At 39.0% G+C, this 26,362-nt stretch overlaps 3 protein-coding genes across 3 annotated transcripts in view; 2 read left to right on the plus strand and 1 right to left on the minus strand.

Annotated features, from left to right (window-relative positions):
• The window catches only part of LOC123983942 (max-interacting protein 1-like), a 9,883-nt gene extending 5,356 nt beyond the window's left edge, over positions 1–4,527 (plus strand). The window contains exons 5-6 of the mRNA XM_046070404.1: positions 2,157–2,328; positions 2,519–4,527. Coding sequence (XP_045926360.1) covers positions 2,157–2,328; positions 2,519–2,682 — 336 coding nt within the window. The 3' untranslated portion in view covers positions 2,683–4,527. The remainder of the gene's footprint in view (positions 1–2,156; positions 2,329–2,518) is intronic.
• A 178-nt stretch (positions 4,528–4,705) lies between these two features.
• smndc1 (survival motor neuron domain containing 1) lies at positions 4,706–17,140 on the minus strand. The gene is made up of 6 exons (XM_046070405.1): positions 16,979–17,140; positions 16,533–16,652; positions 11,930–12,072; positions 10,294–10,446; positions 9,704–9,857; positions 4,706–5,519 (listed from the first exon to the last, which is right to left on the minus strand). The coding sequence occupies exons 2-6, from the start codon at positions 16,650–16,652 to the stop codon at positions 5,382–5,384; spliced, it is 708 nt and encodes a 235-aa protein (XP_045926361.1). The 5' UTR covers positions 16,979–17,140; the 3' UTR covers positions 4,706–5,381.
• Positions 17,141–18,988: 1,848 nt separating this feature from the next.
• LOC123984240 (alpha-2A adrenergic receptor-like) lies at positions 18,989–20,173 on the plus strand. Its single transcript, XM_046071019.1, has one exon. The coding sequence runs from the start codon at positions 18,989–18,991 to the stop codon at positions 20,171–20,173; it is 1,185 nt and encodes a 394-aa protein (XP_045926975.1).
• The last annotated feature ends 6,189 nt before the right edge of the window (positions 20,174–26,362 follow it).

The following is a 26,362-nucleotide window of genomic DNA, read 5'->3' on the forward strand; positions in this document are numbered from 1 at the left end:
GCTGGTTTTCCCCCCCCCCCCCCCCCCCCCCATGTCTAAAGTAAAGATTTATTTATGGCAAACTGATGCCAGTTTAGTGCTTAATTGTCACTCAATCACTATGTACAGCAACAGAGAAGTTAAGGGTTTTCCTCATGCACTTCTAAACAGTTACTCTTCTCAGAACCAGCAGATGGAGAAAGTGCACCTTAAGGCACTTTGGCCTCAATATTAGGATATTATGGTTGCTGCTTGGTTAGTTCAGTTTTTCTTCCCCTTTGAACAAATCTCCCTTTGGCGGTTGCCAGGACTGCCCTTTGCTGGATTTTGAGCATGGTCAGTCTTTGATTAGGCCTTGCGTTTGTCACACTACAGGATATTGTGAATAGTGGACTGACCATTGATCTTAAGAGCACCAGATCTGTCCTGGTTGTAAGAACTGCCTGCCTGAATGGACCACTGAGTGGATCAGAACTACATGGGACTGACAATAGACACAAATTATTTTGTAGCTTTAAAGCGTCCAAGACTCAACGCTTTGCCTCTCCTGATGGCTTCAGTCAAAGCTAGATAAGAATTTTTTTTGTTGTTGTTGTTTCCAACCATATATTTCTATTGGATTTTCTTAAGCCCAGCTCCAGCAGTGGGGAGCGGTCAGGGATGATTGAGGGCTGCAATAGAAACAATCCTGGCAACGGTCTGTGGGAATTTATCATAGTGGGGGGTAATGGATAAAGTACCTATGATGTCAACTGTTGACTTTGGACTTGTCTGTCCAGGAAATGTGGCTTCTGATTGCTGCTGTGTTATATTTTTGTAACCAGAGGTTGTGTATGAGAGGAAAAGGGTTGTGCAGGTGCAGCCAGAATTAAGCTTACGGCCGCAGGAGGTAAAAAAACAAACAAAAACACCACGTATTGTGCTACAGGAAAGGCATGGATAAGGATTACTCTCCCTTGTATTGAGGCTAAACTCCATTCAAAAAACCTGGCATTTTACTGCATTTTTGATCATTTCAGCGCTTTGTTCCTACAAGTCCGATCTTATATAATTTATTTTCACAGACACATGGTATGGTGTATTTTTGTATGAGAGGATAACAGTTGAAATAATTACTAACATTTTAGTGATATACAAGCAAATGGTAGTTCATATTTATGTAAATTCAAATATGGCTCATAACCATAAAAGCATCTTTAAACAGACATATTTTAAGAAATATGGGCCTTCATGCAAATATCTCCCTCATGGCGCATTCATTTAGAGAATCAACATGGGAGACATTAGAGGAAATGAACCATGCCCTGCAGCTGATACAATACAGCATGTGTCACTGTGAAAAACTACAATGTCTTTTTTTAACTGAATCTCATAAAGTTGTGAAATAACCAAAATCAATATCCATTTTACAAATATCTCTACTCTCTATCTCTATTTGTCAGCCACTTCTGCGACTTGAAATGAGTCTTTATTTCTGTTGGTATATCCAGCTGTACAGACACAGTACAGTTATTTTTTTTTCCATCAGGAGTGAAGTTCAACAACTGGCTCCCATGCAAAATGTTAAGACCTATTACTATGCTACTTCAGTAGAATGAATTAGTTAATTATTTAGGGCTCGATCAGATTTGATGATTGTGTGAAGTGACTGGATTCCCTTATGATTATTGAGGTTCATAGTGCATTTTCAGGACTTTGGTTATTTGTTAGCTAAGACAGGAACACTTTGAGTGAGCTGTTTGTGAGTGTTGTTTGACACAAACAGGCTTCAATTAAAATTACTATTGAAAATTACAAATAAACCAACATGCTATGTATTTAGTTGTAATAAGTTCACAATCCTCTAATGCATCCATCAATCCATCCATCGTCAGCCGCTTATCCTGCATACAGGGTCGCGGGGGGGCTGGAGCCTATCCCAGCTGACATTGGGCGAAAGGCAGGGTACACCCTGGACAGGTCGCCAGTCCATCGCAGGGCCCTCTCATGCATGTAGTCTGTTAGTCATGAGGAACATCTGGAGAGGTGTAAACATAATGGTGTGATTTAATGCAAAATAATTCATGCAATCAACCAATTATGGCACACTGGATCCACACACATTGATTGTCTTGATTGTCTTTAGGTTTCGACGTAACAACAACACAGTTAACTCATCTGCGGTTCCCTCTCTTCAGAAACTTGAAGAGAATGACCGGAGGAGTCAGCACCAGCTGGAGACCTTAGAGAGGGAGCAGAGGCACCTGCAGAGGCAGCTAGCACAGCTGCAGACTCACGGAGAGTGGGAGAGGGTCCGTATGGACAGCCTGGGCTCCCGCGTGGACTCTGAGCGCTCAGATTCTGAGAGGGGTTAGTGTCCGAATCACAGCCAGGTGGAAAAATGTTTTAGTGTCATTAGCGTTTTATGCTTCTAATGCTAATGTATTTGTTAAAAGTATTTGTCGCCATATACATTTGGGCAAGCACAACTGCAAAGATTTACACTTACATGTTTCATTTAATCTGTATTTATTTGCATTTTGTTTTTGTTTTCGAGCAGAGGAGATTGAAGTCGATGTGGAAAGCACTGAGTTCTCCCATGGAGAAATGGACAGTGTAATCACCAGTGGTGCAAGTGACCTGGATGACCACAGCAGCCGGCAGAGCTCAGCCAGTGATGAGGGTTACTCCACTTGCAGTCTAAAACTGGCCTTCTCTGCTTAAAACACCAGCCTATACTTTCACTTCAGCTGCAGTCTTTAATGGCTTTCACCTTTCAAAGTACCAGCCTACAGCTCCATTCTCCCTCGCAGTTTAGGTTAACTGTCCTCAGAAGAACCAGCCTCAATCCCACCTGTACCTGACAAATGAAAACGTTTACTTCATCCCGAGAACCAGCCTTAAGTTCAACTCAGTCTAAAAGTTTAATATGTCTCCCTCCAAAAGCCAAGGGGCTCCTCTACATCAGTCTGACACATTTTACACATTTTACACAACAGCCTCAAATTGAACTTCTTTGGTAATATATGGTTTCCTCATTTTCAAAGTTGACTTAACCAATCACCTGAATGTCCCGTAACCCAGTACCAGCTTGAACTCAATACTGATCCTGTAGAGGACCCATGATCGCACCGGTGTCCAACACTGAAGGGGAAACTACCTTTAGTCAAGTTGATCCTCTGAAACCAGCAAAAACACAAACAAACCCAAAACCAGCTAGAAGCTCACCATTGGGAACGTTTGCTCCATTTGCCTTGTAAAAACATTGGCCTTGGATAATATATCCAGACGACACTTCTTATCAGTGTACAAGCCAGTGTCAAGGGCTACAATGTCTGCATTCCAAAATGTTTATTACACTTCTATAACCTCTGCTTTAGGACCCACAAACCATCACTGATTCATGTGGCGTCCCTCCTCTTGACTGAAATCCAGTCATATCCAAACAGGTGGTGCAGTCCACCCTTGTTATTCTAATTTATTTTGCATATAATTAAAGTATTTATTTTTGGTATATTTAATTTTACTGTAGCTAGCTATTGGTCAGTTTGAATGAAAAAAAAAAAAACTCTTGCTCTTAAAATAATTTTCATTTTGTTTTCATGTTTACCCAATTTCTTGATATGAAATTAATTCCCACTGAAACATACGCAGTGCTACAGGTTTAACGCATTACTCAATGGTGTTTTGTTGAAAGAATGACATCTTTCACACTGTGCGCAAATTCAGTTTTATTTAGACAGTAATAAGCTATCCTGCACTTGTCCAAGCACAAGGCTCAAGCAATAATGCATCCGGTTTTTATCTCATCTTTGATGTTGGCTGTTCAGCACACTACTCTGTCCGTCCGACACCAAATTGGAGTTTGCTAGTTTTCCACTTGCTCCTCTAGTGCTATCAGTTATTAATAATCAGCAGTAAAAATGATTGTAATTGATTTTTTCTTAATAAAATAAATAGGGTGCATGTGTGTTGAATGTAGCTAATCACGTTGTAATGTGCTTTGGATTGACAAGTCTTAGATGTCTGTAGCATGAACAACATAAACACTACAGAATACAAACTTTGGTTTGTACTTCAATGTTTAATGCTGTATCTTTTTTGTATTGTAGCACAGAAAGTACGAAGTTCAAATCCTTGATATTTGGAGGCTTCCCATTAATAATTCAATTTATATTTGACACATAGAATTGCACTGCTGACCTGTCTGAATCCGTTAAGCCAAATTAGACAATTCAATAAGACCATTTATCTGCATTTTTCTGTTCCAAGTCTTGAGTAGATCTCCACCAAATTGTGTCTTAACATGGGTATATGACTCTTGCACAAAGTTCCTTGTTACAGGTCTTCCCCCCCCCTCCCCCAACCTGTTTGGGAAACTATAAAATGCACTATGAAAGACTTTTGTTGAGGAAGCATATTAAAGCACACCCCAGAATGTTTTCTCGTGCTTAATCAGCCATCCAAGGTGACTTTTTTGCAAAACATGTGCTGCTGGTCCCCTGCTAGTACTTTGTTACAGTTCCTGATAACTGTCCCTGGAATCTTAATAAACCTCTACCACCCAGATGTAAAGCAATGTTGTCTTTCTGTTCAGATAATAACCTTGAGTCTCTTGTATTACACTGACATACTGTAGCTGTTGCCCAGTTTGTTTGTTCAAAGAAAACAAGTATCACACATAAATCAATCAGGTCTGTAGCTAACACTGTCCAATAAGCATTTTGAACTAACAAAGGCGAACATGTCAAACAAAAACTCATGTAACTTTAATGGCAAAACAGTATTAACAGTTGCAGCATGCTGCTCACGTAAATGATTTATTAATAATGGTCTTTATAAGAGTCTTTACTGCCACCTACAGGACCTGACAGACACACAATGAAAATACAATGAAGAAATAGTCAAAATGAGGTGGAAACAATTGTTTAAAAAAAAAACCTGAAAAACAAAACTGTTTATTTCACTGTTACATATACAGAAATTAAAATGTAAATTCAGCCATGTCAAATCAACACCATTATTAAATGCCAAGACTCCCCCCAACAATGGATCAGTGTTTAGAATCCAGCTTTGAATTTCCACACCACATCTACAGGTGTATATTTTATACACACATCTTAGCAGGTATTTGGCCTCGGTGGAACCTGGACACAAACTCTACAGCTTTTCTACAACACCACTTCCTGTTCTTACATAACAGGTGACCTTGTTCCAGTGCAGGGAAAATCCCCTCTGTTTGAAATTTTGTTGTTGTACCTACATAATATATAAGAAAACTACATCAATATTTTAAACAACGGTGTGCAAGCAATTCCTTTCAAAGCTTTCTTTACTTGAGAAAGTTAAATCATGTATAAACACAACAGAAAGCACTGATACAGGCAGTATACAGTGGATTTCTATATACAGAATATATCAAGTCACTGTGGCATTAGATGTCTGACATTGTATTTTGATGTGTCATGGTACTGGGTCATAGGCTTGTCCGCAATACCACATGTTCCCACTCCCACCTTCCCGTTTACGCTTTCTGGAGATGCAAATATGCTCCTCTTCACCTGCAAAAAGAGAAAAGCTATTATGAATTATCTGAAATGTATAACTTATTGGACAACTTTTTCTAGGAACACACACACACCCCCAGCAGTAATGCATGGACAGTGTGCTGCTAGTTTCAAGTTACCTGGCCCTCCAGTCACATACCACGCTGCAGTAAGCAATACCAGTGCAGTGTGAAATTAAGGGTGTGGATGAGCTAGTGGGTGAAGTGGCTCAATTTCTACTCTGACATCTGGCAACTTTCTGAATTTTAAATCAAATTCCACATCATATAAATTTCGAGTTTGCCACTTCAAAATTCATGCAACTGTGTGCATCCACACTTTAGTGCTTACATCCTGGCTGTACAAGCTATATAGCTGTATAGCGGTTGGATCGACGATCGAAGGGATGAAGGATTACGACTGTTTTTTCATGCGTCAATATTAAGGCAATTTTAATTAACTCACTATCAGAGCTAAGATGACATAAAAACAGTCTTTAGATTCTACACCACACTGCAGTGTTTCCCATTCACTGATTTATTTGTTGTGACACGACACCCCACAATATCAACGCTGACCGCCACATACTATATACTATTTAATATCAGTAAAATCATAATTTATTGTGGAGCTGTGCGCAGCGCATAGATTCGCTCAGCACCTCCGCTCACTCCCTCTCTCTAACAAATACATTGAAACTGAGCTGTGCATATATAGAAAAACTAAAGCATTCAAGTTAACTCTGAGAAGTTAGTCTATTTTCTTAACACAACTCTGTCAATGTCAGAGACCCACCTCCAAATAAGTTAAAAGCAAGGAGCCTAGCAACGTTAACGTTAGAATACAGCTGGGTTGTCGAGGTTAGCACGCTGTCCATAGCTGCTAGTCAATATCGATTGCACGACCCTCCTCCGCGCTCAGCGCCACAATACAGTAGTACATTTAAAGATGTTTCTGTTGGTTTCTCTAAATAAGCCGATTTCTTCCATGTTGGCATTTCACTGGCATGCTGCAACGTAACACCGCCCCCTGGTGATCACATTGCCGATCTGTGATCTCATATAGCCATAATAAAGCAATATGAAAACAGAGAAGATCGCCCAAGCCTAGTCCAGTAGGGGTCTTCCTATAACATACTGGTTTAAATAAAGGTTTTATGACACCCGTTAGGAGACTGGTTATTGTACAGCTTAATGCTCCTAATTACATAGCTGGTTGCTTTTTCTGTTGCGGCATGGCCATTATATACCACAAATGCTGATTAAATAATCCAAAATGCAGATTGCTGTGTGTCTCTGTAGTAGCTAGCATCTCTCCACATGTCTCCCTTTGTGAACTTAATTTCACTAAACATCAAATGTAGGGCTGGGCCATTCGGCCAAAAATGTTTTCACGATAAAAGACGTCCATATCATTTGATATCAATAATTATAACGAGAACTGTCAAATCATTATTTCTTTCAAATTTAAATGCTGATTTTTGCTCCTGAGTGAAAGTTGAAGAAACCAGATGGTTAACTGTTAACTTTATGGTTAGAACATGACAAACACTTGATGCCAAACAGTGGAACATTTAACAAATCAGAGGTAAAACCTGCTAAAATCTTTTTTTCAACAAACGCATGAGTAAAATTAAGTAAAATCTGTTTTCGGGCCCTTTTCCTCTACACACTACACATCTTTATAGAAAAAGTGCTAGTCTGTTCGCGTTCTTAAATGAATTAAATCAAACTATTGTTTTATTGCCCAGCCCTAATCAAAGGTTAATTATAGATCTACATCATTGTAAACATTCAAACCAGCTGTGTTATTTGTACTTCCACTCATAGTGAGCTATAACTATTCCACAAGTCTCTTGCAATTTGAAAAGATAATAGCCAAATCAAATTTTAAACCTAAGTCCGATCAATATTTCATTAGTGCTCTCATTATCACATTCTCCAGCCCCGGAGCGCAGAGGAGAGGGCCAGATTGCAACTGCCAAAATCCTCATTGGCAGTAGAAAGGCAAGATTACATCAAACAACATTAAAGAATTGTCGAACAGAGAGCTAGAAGATATTATTTAAAACTAAACACACTGTTTGTATCACCAAGTACATATTTAGTTATTATATAGTTTGTGTGTGTAAAATCGCTGCAGTGAACATGGCTGTCCTGCCAGGTGGACAGAGAGCATCGAGACACCACGGTAGAGCCCACACACCGACTTCTCACCTTGATTAAAGGCCCGTGCAGACTACACAACTTTCAGCATCGGTCGATGGCCATGCCGTTCACACTATACAACTTGCCGTTGTGTGATGGGAATCTTGAAGTCGTTGTGGCGTTCACACTACGTGACTGATCAGTGACAAGGGGTCACACACTACATGAGCTGACAACGGCTGAGTCACACGGCGCTCGTCTCCAGACCACGTTTGGTCAAGGAAACATGTGAAACGGGAAATGGCGCAAACCTACAGACAAAACCGCTGTTGTTTGTTATTATAAAGACAGCAATTATAAAGAATCTGGGTGAAAGAATGGATTAGCACACGCATCAGGAATCGTCTGAGCTATAAAGAGAGCTGGAGGAGAGTAAAAAGTGTTTTGCAGTGAAAAAGTAGCTGCCTGCTCTGCCAGCAGCCTGCTCTCATTGGCTGGATGTGGATGTCGAGTCGGCCGACTGCGCCAGATATCTGGCATGCTAGATGTCTAGCAGACGTCGGCGAGGTTTCAGAAATGTGTCGTGAAGCAGTTGTGACGCGGCGTTGAGTAGTTCACACATAACGACTGTTGCTGAGCGGCAAATCGGGCTAAAAATCATGTAGTGTGAACTAGGCTTAACCCGGCACATGTTCACTACCTGCACATCTGGATTGTGTTAAAAAACAGACAAAGAAATGTGGTCATCTGTCAAACCTCCATCTTCAAATGATGTCCCAGGGTGGTTGAAACCGCTGATTGATGCCATCATTTTGGCAAGTAATCAGTAGGATAGCTGTAAACATGTAAATACTGTGGTGATACTAGTAATGGGGACCAAGATTCCTGGCCAATGATGATGACAGGTTAATATGGTCGATTTAGATTCTCTAGAGCCGTGATCTTGAATCTGTGCTGAACTGGTCCAGTATTTGACAGACCAACCCAACGAATCCGCGCCATCCCGGTACAAATATAAGTAGGCTACTAACCAATCTGAGGTTTCTGGCAACAGTCTGTTATCAGGGGGGATTAGCCTATAGGTGTGTGTTTGATATTATCAACAAGATATAATGTTTACCCTTTCTGCCTAAAGTCCCTTTTGTAAATGTAAACGTACTTTATTGTCACATACACATACATGTAACGAAATTCATCCTCTGCATTTAACCCATCCCTGAAGGGAGCAGTGGGAGGCTGTACAGCGCCCGGGGACCAACAGCCATGCCAGGTCAAACGGCACTGACTGGAGAACCTACCTAACATGTTTTTGATGGTGGGGGAAACCGGAGCACCCGGAGAAAACCCACGCAGACACAGGGAGAACATGCAAACTCCACACAGAAAGACCTGGGCCACCGGAGTTTGAACCCGCAACCTTCTTGCTCCACTGTGCCGAATAACTGTTAAACACTGCATTTTCTTTTGCTTGTGATCACGCTGCTGTGGACATCAAACAATATGTCCTTTCTAACCTCCACCTCACAAGTGCTGCAATTTCTGTCTTCCTCTTGGTTGCTGTTGCCATGATTCACAGTAAGCAGGCTCATTTATGTGCATCAATATTTATGAGGTGGCATTGCATCAACCATTTATGGTTGGATGTGTCCACGTGTGCACATTTCCAGGTGGACTGTGATTTATAAAGGGAATGTTGCATGCAGATGTGTGTAATAATGGTTTTATAAACTGGATTTTGTGTGAACGTACACTTTTAGTAAAGATCCTTCGCACTGTTTTATAAATGAGGCCCCAGATCACCTGACCTTGTGCCTTAAAGGATAGCATGTTTTGCCAATTTTTCTACTGTCGCAGAGCTACTGCCTGGCTAATTTAAACATAAATCCTATTGCGGGGATTCACTACAGAACAGCATCTGTGAAAAATAACATCAAGCAAAAAAGTAGACACGTACAGTATATAACCACTATCCAATGTGTTTGCTTAATGCACCGCGGGTTTCCCCAGGACTACTATCAAATGAGTTCAGGTCTGTATAAAAAGAAATCGTACCTGTCCTTTCTTGTTTTTTGAGTAGGCTTTGTTGTTGAACTGTTGCCACTTTGACTTTTGCTCCTCCCTCTCTTGCTCCAATTCCTTCATCCTCGCTACCTTCTTCTGGGCTTTCTTCTTCTTATACTCTCTCTGCTCTGCTATCTGCTCTTTCCTAAAAAAAAAAAAACAGACAGACAAAGAAGACAAACATTTAAACCCTGCCCACCAGGTGCAAATACAATCACATACAGATTATAACCAATATGAAATAATAACATGAATGAGTCCAACACGGGCCTGCATGATATTGGAAAAATTACATTGCGATGTCTTGTTTACCTGCAAGATATACCGTGACTTGGAAAAAATATATGCATTGTGTTACTCATGTGCAATTAACAATTATAATTTTCATCATTTGGGTACTGTAGGTCTATCCACTTCTAAAAAAACAAAAAACAAAACCACACTTGGTTCAGCCCTCTGCCGCCCCTCCAGAAATGTATGCGACTATGATGCCAGCATGGACAAGTGAAGAGAAATAAGGTGGAGAGGTATTTGGGAGACGTTACAGATAGATCTGGATGCTGAAAGATTTGTGTTCATACCTTGACTTTGGCTTATCGTCATCAGAGCGTTTCCCCTCCTCTACTGCTTTGAGGTTCTGCAGAGGAATCACTTCAGCATTCCCATATCCAGAGAAGGTCACGGCTGCAGTGCCGTTCTCTCGGTCTATCTCCTCAATCTCAGCCTCATACACCCTGCCAAAGAATCACGTCTGTAAGCAGGTGAGTATGAGCCAAAAGACTCAAGCTCTACTTAATAAACAGAGCTTAACACTAAAACATAATACTTAAAGATAAGTGAAGTGATATGTGACTATAGGATATTCATTGAACATTTTCTATTTTTACAAGTTACTTCAAGAACATTCATTTCCCACAGAATGACTTTTGTTCCACTTAAGGCCAATTTTTACTTCTGCGTCGAGTCTATGTCGTAGCCGGCAATGTAGGCTACATTCCATCGTGAGCATTTATACTTATGTGTTGATGTCTGTGTCACTCTACGATTACACCACCACCCTACTTGGCAGCAGGGTTTCTACGTTCCACAGTGTTGAGTTTTTTCTTCTTTGTTGGTGTGGGCTACTACAAACAATGGCGATGGAAACTGAGTGGATCCTGCTGGAGTTGGCACTGTTCGATGTTGAACAGCGCACCGTTGAATTGTTTGAGGCAGCCGGAAATGCATAAGAGGAAATGCAAGGCTACCTAGCCACGCAGAGAGCGTAGATTTGAAGCAGAAGTATAAAATGGCCATAAAGGTACACAAACACACATCAAACTAATATTAAAGTTGGTTGTCTCTACAATTGTTAGGGAAAATAAACATATGGTTTGTTCAAAATCTTTGTGGTGCGGTTGGTTTAGGCAACAATATAACATTTACAATACGGGACTGAACTATACGATAGAGAGCCAATGACTGGCTTTTCTTTAGGGCATGCCTCAGTTGTGTAAAGTTATTCCTTATATGTTTTTCTTATAGTCTTTCTGAAAAGCGGAGATATGATATGGGCAGTTTATTCATGTTTTAAGATAAGTAGGATAAATACATTTTAAATGACTTACTCTGTAAAGGCTGATGGAATTTAAAACACCTCATTATTTTAACAAAAGGTAAAACAGCCAAGCACTCAACTACACTTCAACTGAATGTGAAATTATTATATCTTTGTTTGAATAACAAGGCCTTTCATTAAATAAGTTACAACCAAGCACAGGGGTAGGTACAGTAGAATACTAATATAACACCACAGTATAATTTGTGCTCTCTTTAGAAAGAGTGACTGATAACTCCTAAATTCTCAGCCATGGTGAAATAATATCAAAACAAGAGAAACCAACAAAAGGTATGGCTTGTTGTTCTGGTTTGGTGGCATTTCCCAGTGGGAGAAATCTTTTTAACATTGTGCAAAAACAAGTAGCAAAATCTGCCTTCGTATCAAGGGACAAACACACTGATTATCTTACTATATTTAAATGTATTTAGAAGATGCAATTGTTCCAAGCGACATACAAAAGACATTGAATCTTGCAGACCAAAGAAACAATTAGCATGGATACACCAACCTAATCTATAAAATCACTACTGTAATTCACATAAAGAATTCAAATTGAAATGAAATAAGACATTAGGTTGCATGTAATGTTTTTATGAGAAGAGGCCGGTAATACTCACTGTCCATCCTGACTCCACGTAGCCATACACCTGTCCCCCACTTTCCAGCCATGCTTCAGGGGAACTCTCTCTGAGCCATTGGTACTGGAAGCACTCTCGGCGGGCTGTGAGGTCAGGAGGTCTTTTGTCAAATCGATGACTTCCTGTAGAAGAAACACATTCAAAAGGAGGTCAGCGGTCTCACACAGGCAATTTTTCCAAAAAGTATTTGTTTGTGAATGAGGATGTTTATTCTTAAAATGCACAATAAGTAGGATTTTCCTAAATAACACACATACAAAAAAAACTATGTATAGACCTGTTGTATATCCACAAATAATAAACAAATGAACTTTAATTCAGTATCCTAACGTTTAAATATACTGCAAAGATGAGTATACATCTCAAAGTTGCTTGCATCGCTAGTAGTGGCCTGTTAATGAAGCAGTGTTTTTGTTTTAATCGGTGACTTGTTAGATCATCATTGTGATATAACCATACCATTTCCACAGTATGGAGAAAAAGCAGGAAAACACATCCTTATCTATATCGCTGGCTATTTTCTGTACGTTTCCTGTCCAGTCATGATCAACAAAATTAATTTAGCCACTTTTGACTCGCCTCTTTTGGTTTTCCATTGGAGTATATGGTACCTGGTATGTTTTTTGGTATTACCTCCGTCAAGGTTCCAAACAAGCTGAGGCGATACCAAAAGGTGACATAAAAACAGTGCAGACTACTGACTGGTCAGAGAGAATAGACAACAAAACCATGTCGGAAATAACCTAGCTAGCAGCTGGTGTGCAGCTAGTGCTGTGGTGCGTTTACAGCTTACCTGATTTGATCGATGATATGGTGCATAAAACTGATTTATTGACATACAAGAGGTGTTGGGCACCAGGCTGTCAATCGACCCTCCTGTTGTGGTTGCATCTTTTGTTCCTGATGCTAATTCCATAACAACATCGTATGGTAAAGTTTAAAGGCTAGCTACAATTACGTTATTCATTTATATGTATTTGAACAACGCTATGTAGCCTGAAGTGTTATTGATTATTTATCATTTGATATGGGAAAGGTAATGTACATATGACATTGTTATTGATGATACGCCAGTGTCTTATTTCCTTGGTAACACTATATATTAAGAATAAAATTCATATGCTAATTATCAGAAGTCATTACATGAATTAATTTTAAAAACACTTTTAAAGTGTTACCTATAAGTTCTTCTCATTGTTTTGTTCTCTTAGGAGATTGTTGAGCCCACAAGTCCAGACTCAGCCGGTACCTTTCTAGCCTCAAACCCTTTACCAAAAACAGAAGGGGAGGAAGACTAACCCTACTGTATATTTTCTAATAGACGAAAGTGCTAAAGAGCAAAAGCGGCATGAGGAGAGTGAGGCAAAAATCATGAGGTTCTTACTGTAAAATCAATTTTCATCTTCAATTATTAGCAGAATCCCAAATAGCCACCTACCCATTTACTGGCATGGTGTGGGAACACATTTTGACAAATAAACGCAGGTCTCGCTTAGATGCCTGGTCTTTATATAAGTTCTTTAGATGTATAAAACCCCTTAAACCTCGCCGGGTCTCCCACTTTAGCTGCTTAGATTGTTAATACAAATATTAATGTTTAAACATCTGATCATTATGTTAGGACATGCTACACATGTTAGATTCTTCACAATTAAATCGTTCAGTTCATTTAAGAGAAATGAGCCCCAAAGTCTAATTCATAAAGATCAGGGGTCGGAAACCTATGGCACGTGTGCCAGCGTGGGCACACACACATTTTAAATAGCACATGAGAAAGAAAACTGAATCCTACAATATTGACATATGCCACTGCGTTGTTTAATATTACATTAAGTTAGTGACGTTATTATTAGGGTTTTCAAAATGATAGAAATATAGAAAAATAACACCTAATATTTTAACGCAGGATTATGATCCGTGACCGGGCCTGCCGACCTTCTGGTCAGCTGCTGTCTGTGTGTCTGTGAGAGTAGGCCAAACTAAAACATTCAAATCTGTGGGGGAATACGAGCGGCCCCTCCCAACTTGGACTGATCCTCGTTTTTGCTGTAATCTGATTGGCTCAATGGCGCCGATCAAAGGAGTTTACTTTCCATCCGGTTTGTGTGTAACAGAGACGGTAAATATGGCGAAAAATGTTGGTATAAGAGGCACTTGTAACTATTTTAGCCTTCTGACTGACTGTACACATGACATGTTGGTAGTTAACAGTATACTGTGACTTAAGTTTTAACCAGGCTTGACCTGGTCTTGTTCAGAGCAGTGGTGACTTGCTTATTCAAACCAAGGAGACAGGTGTCACCTTTAAGTTTCTTGAAGGTCTTCAATACCACAAAAACACTATTAGAATTTAAATAATAATTGTTGTTGCATTGTTTTTGGATATGAACAGAGAAAAAAAGGTTATGAATGTATGGGAAATAAAGATGTTTAGCTAAATAAGTTTATTATCATTGATGCACTCATCTACCAAAATCTATTTGAATTTTTTTATATATATATATATATATATATATATATATATATATATATATAATATTTTAAATGCTTATCACGGCAAATATCGATATATGTTATTCAATTCGATTCATTCGAAGTTAGATAAATTTTTTTAATCGCTTCACAGCCCTATTTATTATATGTCTATTAATATTAACACGGTCAAACTTCAATTCAAATCTGACTATCAGTTAAATTTCAGTCAGTTGAAATTATCTGTTAAATTTAATATAAATTTTAATGTAATATAATGCTGTACTGGTTTTGAAATAGTTTTTCTGCTTGCACCACACAAGTTCCTGTTGCGATGGTTGAGGTTTACATTGGAACACAGGGCTTATGGTTGATGTGTTTTTCACTAGAAAACAAGGAAATTTCTGAGTGTTGCATGACAAAGAATAGCAGTATATATAAAGTGTATTGCTGGTATTAATTGGTTTACAATATGGTTAATTTAGTTTGATTTGATAAGCATTTGTTTTAATGTAAAAATGTGGATCAGCTGAACAGAAACATGTTTTATTATGACAAAATTGACTTAATACTACTGTTACTGATTTTTTTGCAATCTGATTTGCTTTAATACATGATTTAATCATCTCATTTAGCTAAGTATTTCAACCACTAATTGACTATGACATTTGTTCAATGCACTTGTTTAACTTTCACTTTACACATCATTTTCGTCTATTTCATATGTTACCCAACTCCTTGATTATAATGAGTAATATATGGTTTCATGGTATATGTTCATATCAGGAGTGCATTTGCAGATGCAGGCAGGCAACTGTCATGAGTAGCATATTTGGTGTGATATGAATAACATGCCAGTCACAAAGTATTTGACATGCTTTGCCTGCATAGACACCTTAAGACATCCAATCACAAAAGGACATGTCTGCATTAATAGTAGAGATCAACCAATACCAGAAAGCGTGGATGATCCAAAGCAGTCACATCCTGTCTGTCTTATCTATATAAAATTGCAGTTTTTGGAATTATAGAGAAGGACGAGGCTATTCTTTTTCTTTCGCTGAAGTGTACTTTAATAAAAAATTATTTTAAGTGAACAGCTCAAGGTACGAAAGAGTAGGACTTCAAGGACTATTATTTTTCCCCCTCCTGAGCTGGGTGAGTAATTTCGCACTGCTTACACATCTCATACTGACAAAACTTGATAACTTGTTAAAAGGAGTTCATACCATACTGTGTCACCTCTACTCCCAAGGGGGAGCAGGAGAGAAGGGCACCTGAGGTTGGACTGTGAGAGCAGGTGGACCAGAGCCTGGATTTGGAACCACCCTGTCATCAGGTCCCTCTCCTGACCATATTTAGGAGGAAAGTATGCTATTGAAGAGCAGGACTTCCTACGAGACTCATAAAAATAATTCCTCTCAATGTGCGGTGGTGTCTGTGTCTGCAGAGACCCTGCCCCGTGCCTGTATTTACTTATTCTGCTGTGTTCAGTTTCTAGCCATCAACTTCTCTCACGGTCTCTGACTTCAGATCTCAATCCTCTGCTTCATTTTCCCTTTCCCCGGAGGTAGTCAGGTACACCAATCTTGAGTCGCTGCCTTATGTAGGTGGTACACTACTGTGTTCTGGCAACCATGGTCAGGGTACATGTGCTTCTGGTGTTGCTGAGCCCAACCAAATTTGAATGTTATGTTTACAAACCACAGCCAACAAATCCTACTCATTCAGCCTTTAAAATTTAAGAATATAGTTCAATATAATTGAACATTATCAGGAAGCCTACAGAAGTGAAGAAAGGTCTTATGGTTTACATTCGCGTAGGCAAGTGAAAACCTAAATGTGAAAGTTTTAAGCTGTAAAACTCAAGTGGAACTTGAACGACACAAACGCAGATCGGTAGTTTTCAGAAGTAAAATATTTCGGTGCCATTTAATTTCAATACTAAGTATTCTGTAGTACGTTAAATTCAACGATTGTGTATTCAGTCGCTTATTGTTTTAAATTATTGCAGCCTTTGTTAGCCTTCAAACGAATCCAGCAATGAGAAATACGCATCTTAAGTGGTGAGAGTATCCAACATGTATCTCATTCACACAAAAACACAAACCTGTAAGTCTTTCTGTAATTTAAGGAGGTCTTCATTTTCTGGGTCAGTAGATAACGCAACTTCTACTTGCTGAAGCTGGGCTTTGTAGCTGTTTAACTGTTTCACCAGGTCGTCCGACATCTGTGTGTTGACAAAAAGACAGTTTGCAGAAAAGTTAGCTAGCTGTGATGTTTACTCGGATTAGCAATAACAATCACATATTTTGCTCATGTATTAAATGCAAAATGAGTGAAACATTGGCTACTCAAAATGTTAACGAAAAACACGATATAACGTTAGCCAACCTAACGTTTTGTCACAACATCCACGTTAGCTTAACGCTAGAAGAGTTAGCACAATCCCTCGGCCCTCTTTCGTCGACGTAAATTTAACGTATAACAGCTAATGCTAATTACGAGCGGCCGAGGGGCAATCACAGAAATTACAGTGTTGGTGTGTAAACTTACCTCGCTATAACTGCCCTTAACCAATAAATACCGTAAGCATTCAAATCTCAACTCAATACTCTGTCAAAACGGCTGCTAAAAGGACAACAGTACGCTCTCCTTCTCCACCGAAAATAGTCAACCGGAAGACAGTGAAAGGCTTTCTCGCGATACCAAAGCTGATCACGTCAAATACAAAGGAGAGCGGCTCGTTAGCGTCCCCAATGGCACTGCTCGCAATAGTATCTTCACTCTGCTGTTCCCCGAGCCATTTACAGGATTGTTCAAAAGGGATTGCAATACGAAAGATTGAATTGCCGTACTAAGGAACCAGAGCAAAAAAAATAAATTTTGCTGCTTAAAATAATGTTTATAGTTTACAGGTTTTCTCCAAAAATTGTCCTTTTCTTGAAATAATACCGTGTAGTTTTACCTCTTAAGGTAAAAAGTATTTAATTCAAACAATCAGATGGGGAACTTATGTTGAACTGCTCAAAGACATAAAAATTTACATGGTCTCAAATACACATGGCTTTGTATTAAGCGGCTTGTGGGTCTGGGTGTGCTTCTATCTTTAAACAATAAATCTTATAGCAAACCTACAACAAAACGCACTAGACCTTGCACTTTAGTATGAATGTAAGATGACTACAGTGAGGCACAGAGATTCATCAGACACTAGGACGTGAATATGTCTCTTTATAGTTACAAAACCCTTCAGTACTCCTAATGAATAATCATCAAGTTATTAGTAGGAAGTACAGTAAAATATGTGTGCTGAGTGATGAACAAAATCACATAACAATCCTAAATTAGATAACTAAAAATGCATGGTTAGCATGCTTGAAATTAATTAAATAAAGCTAGATGGTAAAACAATATAATGCAATGGAAATCTCTCATTAGAGTGGTGGAGAGTAAAAAGAAAATTTTTTATTCTTTTTAGGCATGTTGCAACAAGCATCACAATCAAATTCCTCACTATCGATAGCCTACTGTCAAACGATAAGTAAAACTTTGCTTACAATAGTTTTGTAAAAAAAAAACAACAAAAAAACAACAACTAATAACTAATAAAACAATAGTAATATGATAGACAAAGTGGCTCCCCGCACTCACTTCGATTTATTCTACTCTCTTACCAGGACAGCAAACATTTGTCTGGCTGAAATCTTTATTCCTGCAAATAATCTGCTCTTGCTGTTCTCTTGTACTAGTGACTAATCTCTGCAGTAAATGGCTCCGATCATCTCCACAGAAGCAGACATTATTTCAAGCTATTTTTCTTTCAGGATAGAACTGAACATTTTGTTCATGAGGTAGAACTGCAAACCCACACAGAGTGTACTCTTAATCCATTGTAATTTCATAGACTGCAGATATTACTTCTATAAATCAAAAATATTGTTAATGTCATAATCAGCCAATGGTTTTAGGGTCTGGGAGCAACACCAAATTGCTTTTAAATCTCCAGCAGCAGATGAACTCCGCCCATTCCCGTTCTCACTGAAGTAGAGCCAGCATCACAGATCCTCAGCGTCAGATCAAGCCCATATAAAAGACACACTCTCCACTTCAGCCACAACAGATGAAAAGATCTGCCTGAGCCAGCACTGTCTGCAATGTAAGTCTGCTTTATGAAATGTTTTCCAAGGGACTTAACTGAAGTCTTTATTCAAAAAAGGTTGGTGGATGAAGAATTATTTTTTAAAGAATATATCTATTTTAAAAAAAATCTTCTGATGTGGGAAACTGGGGGAAAAAATCCTTAATTCCTTTCATAATTTTTTGATATATTAATATAAAGAAACACTTGTAATTTTTTGTCTGCTTTTGTCCATTTTCTGACTGACAAAGAAGAACACAGATTTCTTTCAACAATTCCTTCCAGTGAACAAAATGAAAAAGACTCAATTTTCTGATGCCATGTTTTTGAATGGATAATATTAATAGACTTCTGGCAAGCACAGCTTCCAAACCTCCTTAAAGAGCACCGTTCAGACAATATCATCGACACCACAGCTCATCCTGATGGGTTGTCTTAACTTCACCAGCGGAAATGAGACCTTGCCTGGCAGGCACCCTTACACTGTGCAGACCTCTGTGCCTCTAACGATCCTGGTGGGCATCCTCATCCTGCTAACTGTGTTTGGCAATGTCATGGTAGTAATTGCTGTAATCACAAGCCGAGCCCTGAGGGCACCTCAGAACTTGTTTTTAATGTCTCTGGCATCTGCAGACATCCTGGTTGCCACCTTAGTGATGCCATTCTCTTTAGCGAATGAACTGATGGGTTACTGGTACTTTGGTAAAGTGTGGTGTGAAATCTACCTGGCTTTGGATGTGCTCTTCTGCACCTCATCCATTGTTCACCTATGTGCCATCAGCCTGGACAGATACTGGTCCATCACTCACGCGATTGAGTACAACCTGAGAAGGACACCGCGCAGGATTAAATGCACAATCTTCGTAGTTTGGGTACTGGCAGCCATCATTTCATTCCCTCCACTTATCACAATGAAAAAGGAAGAGGGCAAAGAGGACAGCCCTGAATGTAAAATTAATGAGGAGAAGTGGTACATCATATTCTCCAGCACTGCCTCTTTCTTTGCACCCTGCATCATCATGATTATGGTGTATGTAAGAATCTACCAGACTGCCAAGAAAAGAACAAGAGCTCCGCCAGGAGAAAGGCAAAGAGAATATGGCAACTCAGGCAACCTGGAGAGAAAAGATGGAGAAGGGAAGGAAGTGGAAGGGCTGAACGGCAGAGAGGTAAACGGGCTGGACATGGAGGAAGAACCCTCCTCGTCTGATGGGAATGAAACCATCCTCTGTTCGATGAAGAAGAAGAGGGGTATGAGGGCAGCCAAAGTAGCTCAGGTGAACCCTGGAGAAAGCTCTCCAAAGCCAGAGGCACAGCCCTGTGTGAGAGTGAGCAGGTGGAAAGGAAGGCAGTACAGAGAGAGGCGCTTCACATTTGTTCTGGCTGTGGTCATGGGAGTGTTTGTTCTCTGCTGGTTCCCCTTTTTCTTCACATACACGCTCACCGCTGTGTGTGACACCTGCTGTGTCCCAGAGACATTGTTCAAAATGTTTTTCTGGTTAGGTTACTGCAATAGCTCACTAAATCCAGTTATATACACTATATTCAATAATGACTTCAGGAGGTCTTTTAAAAAGATTGTTTGTAAAAGGGACAGAAGAGGTTTGTAAATTAGATTTTGCTGTAAGTATTTCAAAAACAGTATATTTTGGTCATCAACATTATTGCACCTATCAGTGTAAATATTACATTAAAGGGGTGGTATTATGCTCATTTTCAGGTTCAAAATCTTATTTAGGGGTTGTACCAGAACAGGTTTACATGGTTTCATTTTCAAAAAACACCACATTTTTCTCATACTGCACATTGCCGCAGCTCCTCTTTTCACCCTATGTGTTGTACGCTCTGCTCTTGAGCTACAGAGTGATGCATCTTACTTGTACAAAATCTTTGTTGGGAGTTGCACATGCGCAGTTCCCAGGTAAGGACTAATAGCCAATCAGAAGCAGAGAAGGGTGGGAAACAAGGTAGTGTGATCCAAATCAAAGCCGCTTCAGACTGCGACCGTAACCTAGCAGATGGTATAAGTTACTCTCAAGTCCACAACATCATTGTTCCACATCTTACCATCAGGACTAAACGTTGAAGTGTTGTCGGTGTTCTGACAATCTACGTTGCCTTGCCGAAAAATGCTACCATAGCGCAAATCGATGGACTTGACTCTACTCCTGGAAGCAGGTACAGGTACAACATTTCTACAATGGAAAACCAAACAAAGGCGAGTCAAGGGCGTGCCTGACCCCCGCTAGCCGCTTGGCAAGCTTTATGACGCGTTTTCATTGTGATGTCACAAGTAAAGGAAGTGAAGGGCTGGACTACAAACGAGCTGTTCTCAAGCGGTTCAGAGCAGAGCTTTCTGTGGGAGATGGGAACTCCCTTTGGGCTGGACTTTGGGCTTTTTCACTTTGCAAACCTGTTTCATGCACAAAAAAGATATATAACTCAATAAAGGAGAGGGGAAAAGCCCAAAAGCATAATACCACCTCTTTAAGCAGATATTAAAGGTTCAGTGTGTATGTCTTAGTGGCATCTAGTGGTGAGGGTTGCAAATTGCAACCAAAGGGCCAGTCGCCACTTACTCTTCCCTTTGCAAGCGCGTAGGAGAAGCTACGGTGGCTGACAAGCTCTGTCGGCTATTGTGCTAAATAATACGTGTTGTCCTTCATTTGTCCAAATTTCATGTCTCTTCTAACTTCTAATAAACCAGATGACAGCGACTATTACTACTTCTTCTTCATACATATACAATGTAGTAACGAAATGCGCTCTGTAGAGCAGTTTGTTGTTCGGGCTACTGTAGAAGCACGGCGGTGGGACATGGTGAAGTCCTTGTTTGGGGACTTGCAGTGTATGTAGATAGAAATGGCTCATTCCAAGTTAATAAAAACATAACGATTCATTATGTAAGGTCTTTATACACCACTGAAAACACGGTTATGTATATTATATGGCATTTCTGTCAGTTGATCCTCCTAAATATTACACACTGGACCTTTAAAAGATATTTATTGAATATTTGAAACAATGTGAAATGCAGCATATTCTGCTTTTTCGTTTTTACATTTTGTGAACTTCCACATCAGTAAATGTTTGTTTTGTACTATTAAATCATGCAAACAATATCTAATGTGCAGTTTGCTTTACAGCTAGTATTACAATGTGACAACCTGTGAGTTCCGACCCTGACACTGTACAACTGTGACAACATGCATGATACATTTTGTACATGCATGTGTGTTTGTTTGTTTTGTAACAGTATTTAAATGTATCAGTCAACTATCAGATATCATCTGTCATAGTTTGGATACTCATGCTTTAAACTTGAAAGGCTTCAAAGACTGACTGAGAGTGTGATTTAAACATGGAAAAAAAGAAAGATTATTGCTGCGCATTACATCTGAGAGTGAAAATAATAATGCTGGTTATATAAAGGCAGACTTTTCAAATTGACAGACCATATCAGAGTGCAATAAAATGTTTTACTTATGTGTAATATGTTACAAATAATATAAATCGACTGATAAGTCAATAGCTTGAAAACAAACATTTTATTATGACTGAAAACTGAATCATGTGCTGCTCAAGGGAGCAATTATTCTGCAAGAGAAAGAGATTACAAAAATGATCCACAGTATCTGGAAACTATGCTTGAAACTTCTCTTTGTACCACTCTACAAACAACAGCAAGAGCATATGAAAGCAACATGTACCCAAAGCGATGGTATCCCCATAGCACCAACTATTTGCTTCACCGAGAACAATATGAAGAGAAAATTATGGCCAGGAGGTACGGGTGGCACAACAATACTGAATGCACTTTATCATGAATTACAGCTCCTCATATCAGGATATCATTAAATCATCCCCTGGAGTCAAACAGAAATGATGCAGCGATAGAAATATGAGTGGCTACTGCAGATTACACAGTGGGTTAATATCCACACAGGCTTATCAATGAGTTGTGTTCCTATGATCTGTCTGATTCAACATTGTGTCTCTCTTCTCCTTTGTTAGCACACTTTTCCCAGCACAATGGCCTGTCTTTATAGCAACTTTTCTTTAACAAACTTTTTAGACAAGTGTCAGTCACTCTTAACCTGAAATAAAATAAATGTGGCCTCTAAATTGTTTAATTAAGCAAGCTTTCCATATATTAAGTAAGTAAATAACAGAGTGATTCCCATGACTTGCTCTCTGGGACTCCAGTGTGTTGAGATTCCTGTGGTACACATGTTTGGGTTCAACCATGCCTCTGAGTCTTAAAATACTATAATTACTGACCACAAATGGTAAACTATAGGCCTACTATCTTGCTGGTAGAGTTCCCACGAAGAATCTGACACGAGAGATATTAGAAAACATTGCTATTTGAGGCTTTGTGGCAATGAGAGTGGATGCAAGATAAAACTATTTCCACAAGGTTGTTCAATCATTACGAGCCTTTGTTAGGACACTGATGCTGACAGTCGGTATCAGTATGTTTAAACAAGAAAAATCAGCTGCCTCTGCTATAACACCACCTGCGAAGAGTAGATTATTATAGTTGTTGGAACATTAAAACAGACGTAGATGTTTATATTAATATTAAGCAATCAACATTATGTAACATTTAGTACCATAAAATACTTGCACAACAATCCTTAATATATGTCTACTTGGCCCTGACTCATGGCACATTGATGTGTCTTGAAAGATAAGAATGCATTGATAGAAATCAGAATGCATCTTTTAATTAAAATTACTAGAATATGAATAGATGAATATGTTGCTATGCTTAAGCAGCAGGATGCATATGTAACATTGTTAAAGCACATAATCACCAAACAATAGAGAATAAATGCCAAAATATCCTTTACATTACTTGCTCCCGCAAAATAATGAAACAGAGAGTTGTCTTAGCAACATCTCATGATTAGTTTGTTAATTGTAAACCCCCCCAAAACATTGGTGACATGTTACTGGATGTTTTCAAATCTGTAAATGTTTCAGTGAAATTTAGTGTTCAATCTCCTGTTCCTCACTCTATATCTCTGTAAATTAGGGGTTGTTACAAACTGTAAACAGTTAACAATTGCTATTCTCTGCATGTATGCACACACAGGTCCACGTTCCCTGTCTGCCGAGAAAATGATTTATTTCCCCCTCTAAATGGCACTTCGGAGCATCACGATTTATGCTTGTGACACCACAGCTTATAAAAGTATGTTTTATAAGCTGCCTCTGGCAGGAGTTCCCACAACTTTCACACAGCTCCCCTTCTCCATTTCTTTCTAATTGATCTCACCTACAACTCAATAAGTGCTTTTTAAAGCTGCTAGTCATGTTTCTGAAAGAGGCTGGTCAACTTAAGAGCAAATAAAGACCAAAGAGAACAGACTGGATCCCAGACAGGGATAGTCAGGCCAGGATTGCAGTCAGAGTCAGACAGAGGCATCAAGACCATACTAACAAGTTTAAAGCATTGCTTGTGATGAATAGAGTGATTTTAATTGAATGTTGGATCATTCATTATGAATTGAGGACAATGCATCACACACACTGGGGCATATAATACTTCCTCCCTCTTGAATTGATAAGGATGCGAGATAATCAAATTACATTCTGAGGGATGTAAGCAGCAGGAAGATCCTGTTGAATTTGCCTCATGGAATCATTCAAGTTACTTTCTCTACCCCCTCTGTTCACCATTGCATCTATAATGGAAATTTTACTCAATGCAAAGTCTTATTATGACCCCCAGTTAGTTAATGAGTTAAATATATTTAATCACAGAAGTCAAAGCTGTCTAAGTATGTAGAAGATGACTGCCGTTACGCAAAACAAATGACCAGTGATATCAATACAAAAACTGTAAATAAAATGAGAATAATTTAATCAAAATAAAATATGGATATCTCTGCGATGGACTGGCGACCTGTCCGGGGTGTGCTCTTTCGACCGATGTCAGCTGGGATTGGCTCCAGCCCCCCACGACCCTGTACGCAGGATAAGCGGTTGACAATGGATGGATGGATGGATGGAAATATGGATATTGTCTGAACGACTTGCCAGGCCAATATTTTTCTGCATGCTGAGATTGGACCTGTTATTTTATCTCCAGTCATTGAGAAAGGGATTATTGTGATCAGTATAAATCAGCTAGTTGGTTCTTTTATTTTCTTAGCTAAGGCAAAACATACTCGTCTTAAAAAGGCTCAAGAAAACCCTGGGGGGATGAGGACCCTGCTGGGAATCAAGAGAGTCAAAACACATGGATGATGTCGAATTTACTAAATATATTAAATGTATCAACTAATAGAAGTTCATTCTTTTGGACAGCCAATTTAGTCTTGGCATCAAAATATGAGGTATGGCCTAGACGGTTTAAAATCTTAGTCTATAATTCTCCATCTAATGTTCCTACAGCAATTAGTGAATGTAACTGAATTAGTCCACTTTAAACACATTAGGTGTAAGGGCTTTTGGGCCGGACTACCTCTGCCTGTTTTGTCTATTCATTTAGAGCATATTAAAAAGAATCTCTGCCGTTTTATTTTAGAAACAACTGAATCTGTTTTACATGATGAACTCCTCTGATCTTCTTGTAGTAACAAGTGCCTTGGGCTGAAAAGGCAATAGACTGGACTTTTATAATAATAATAATAATAATAATAATCTTTAATTGTAGAGCACTTTTCAAAAACAAGTTACAAAGAGCTTTAACAAGTGTAAAGACAATAATACCCAAGAGACAATAATACAAAAATAATACAAGATAAAAGCATGAAAACATTAAAAAGACTAAAAGACACATTTAAGATAAATATAAAATTAGTAAAATACAATAAAATAAAAGGGATAAAATAAAGTCAAATAAGATTGGGAAAGGATCACCAGTAGATAGGGAGCTGTTGAAAACAGAGATTAAATGGGGCCCAACAGAATCTATTACTTTCAGTAAAAACTTTGTAGGTATTACATCAAGTGGGCTGGAGGACACTCTCATTTGTGATACTCTTTTTATAAGCTCAGACAAGTCGATGGGATAAAACTGGTTAAAACTCTCTTGTTGCTGGTGAGGAACCTCTGAGTAAGAGGCGGCGGGGGTAATAGAGGCTCTGATTGACACCACCTTATTGGTAAAATAAGATAAAAACAATTCACAGTCATCATTACTTCCATCTGAGGCACAAGGAGGGGTTGGGTTTACCAGCTGATCCACAGTCTTAAACAGAAACCTGGGATTGTGTTGATTTTTTCCATTTGCGCTCTGCTTTCCTGCATTCCCTTTTTAGTCTGCGAATGCTGTCATTTATCCAGGGTTGCTTACTAGCTTTAGACGTAGGCCTAACCTTTAGAGGAGCAGTAATATTTAGTGACGACAAGCAGATATGATTGAAGTGATTGACCAGATTGTTGGTGTTTGAATCAGACAGGTGTTGGCTTTACTCTTGTAAAGCACTTTGTAACCATGATCTGTGAAAGCTGCTATGAACTTTACTTACTGGTCAACAGATGCTGCTCCATGTGGCTATTTTCCAGATGATTTGAATGGACAGATGTCCCTTTTCTTAAGCGTGAGAAACATCCACTGACAATGTTTTCAGCTCTTGAAAAAGGTGAATCCACATTTTAAAAAGTATTGGGCATTTCATTTTTGGTATTGTATGTGGTCGTTGTTTAAGACGTTGACAGAAATAAGTGCAGTGAAGGATAGTTAATGTTAACTGTTAGGCAAGTTAGCAGCTTAACTTAGTTAACTTAGCTAGCTTTCCCACGTTGCTAGAAAAATAGCAGCCTGACATATCTGACCACTCCAG

The sequence above is a fragment of the Micropterus dolomieu genome, linkage group LG15 (genome assembly GCF_021292245.1).
Source record: "Micropterus dolomieu isolate WLL.071019.BEF.003 ecotype Adirondacks linkage group LG15, ASM2129224v1, whole genome shotgun sequence".
NCBI classification, from domain to species: domain Eukaryota; kingdom Metazoa; phylum Chordata; class Actinopteri; order Centrarchiformes; family Centrarchidae; genus Micropterus; species Micropterus dolomieu.

Excerpts from the sequence above, each read along its gene's own strand:
- LOC123984240 (XM_046071019.1), top strand. The coding sequence starts at position 18,989 with ATGGGTTGTCTTAACTTCACCAGCGGAAATGAGACCTTGCCTGGCAGG.
- smndc1 (XM_046070405.1), bottom strand. The coding sequence starts at position 16,652 with ATGTCGGACGACCTGGTGAAACAGTTAAACAGCTACAAAGCCCAGCTT. Across the intron at positions 9,858-10,293 it reads GACGATAAGCCAAAGTCAAG|GAAAGAGCAGATAGCAGAGC; the intron begins GTATGAACACAA and ends TTTTTTTTTTAG. Across the intron at positions 5,520-9,703 it reads CAAAAAACAAGAAAGGACAG|GTGAAGAGGAGCATATTTGC; the intron begins GTACGATTTCTT and ends CTCTTTTTGCAG.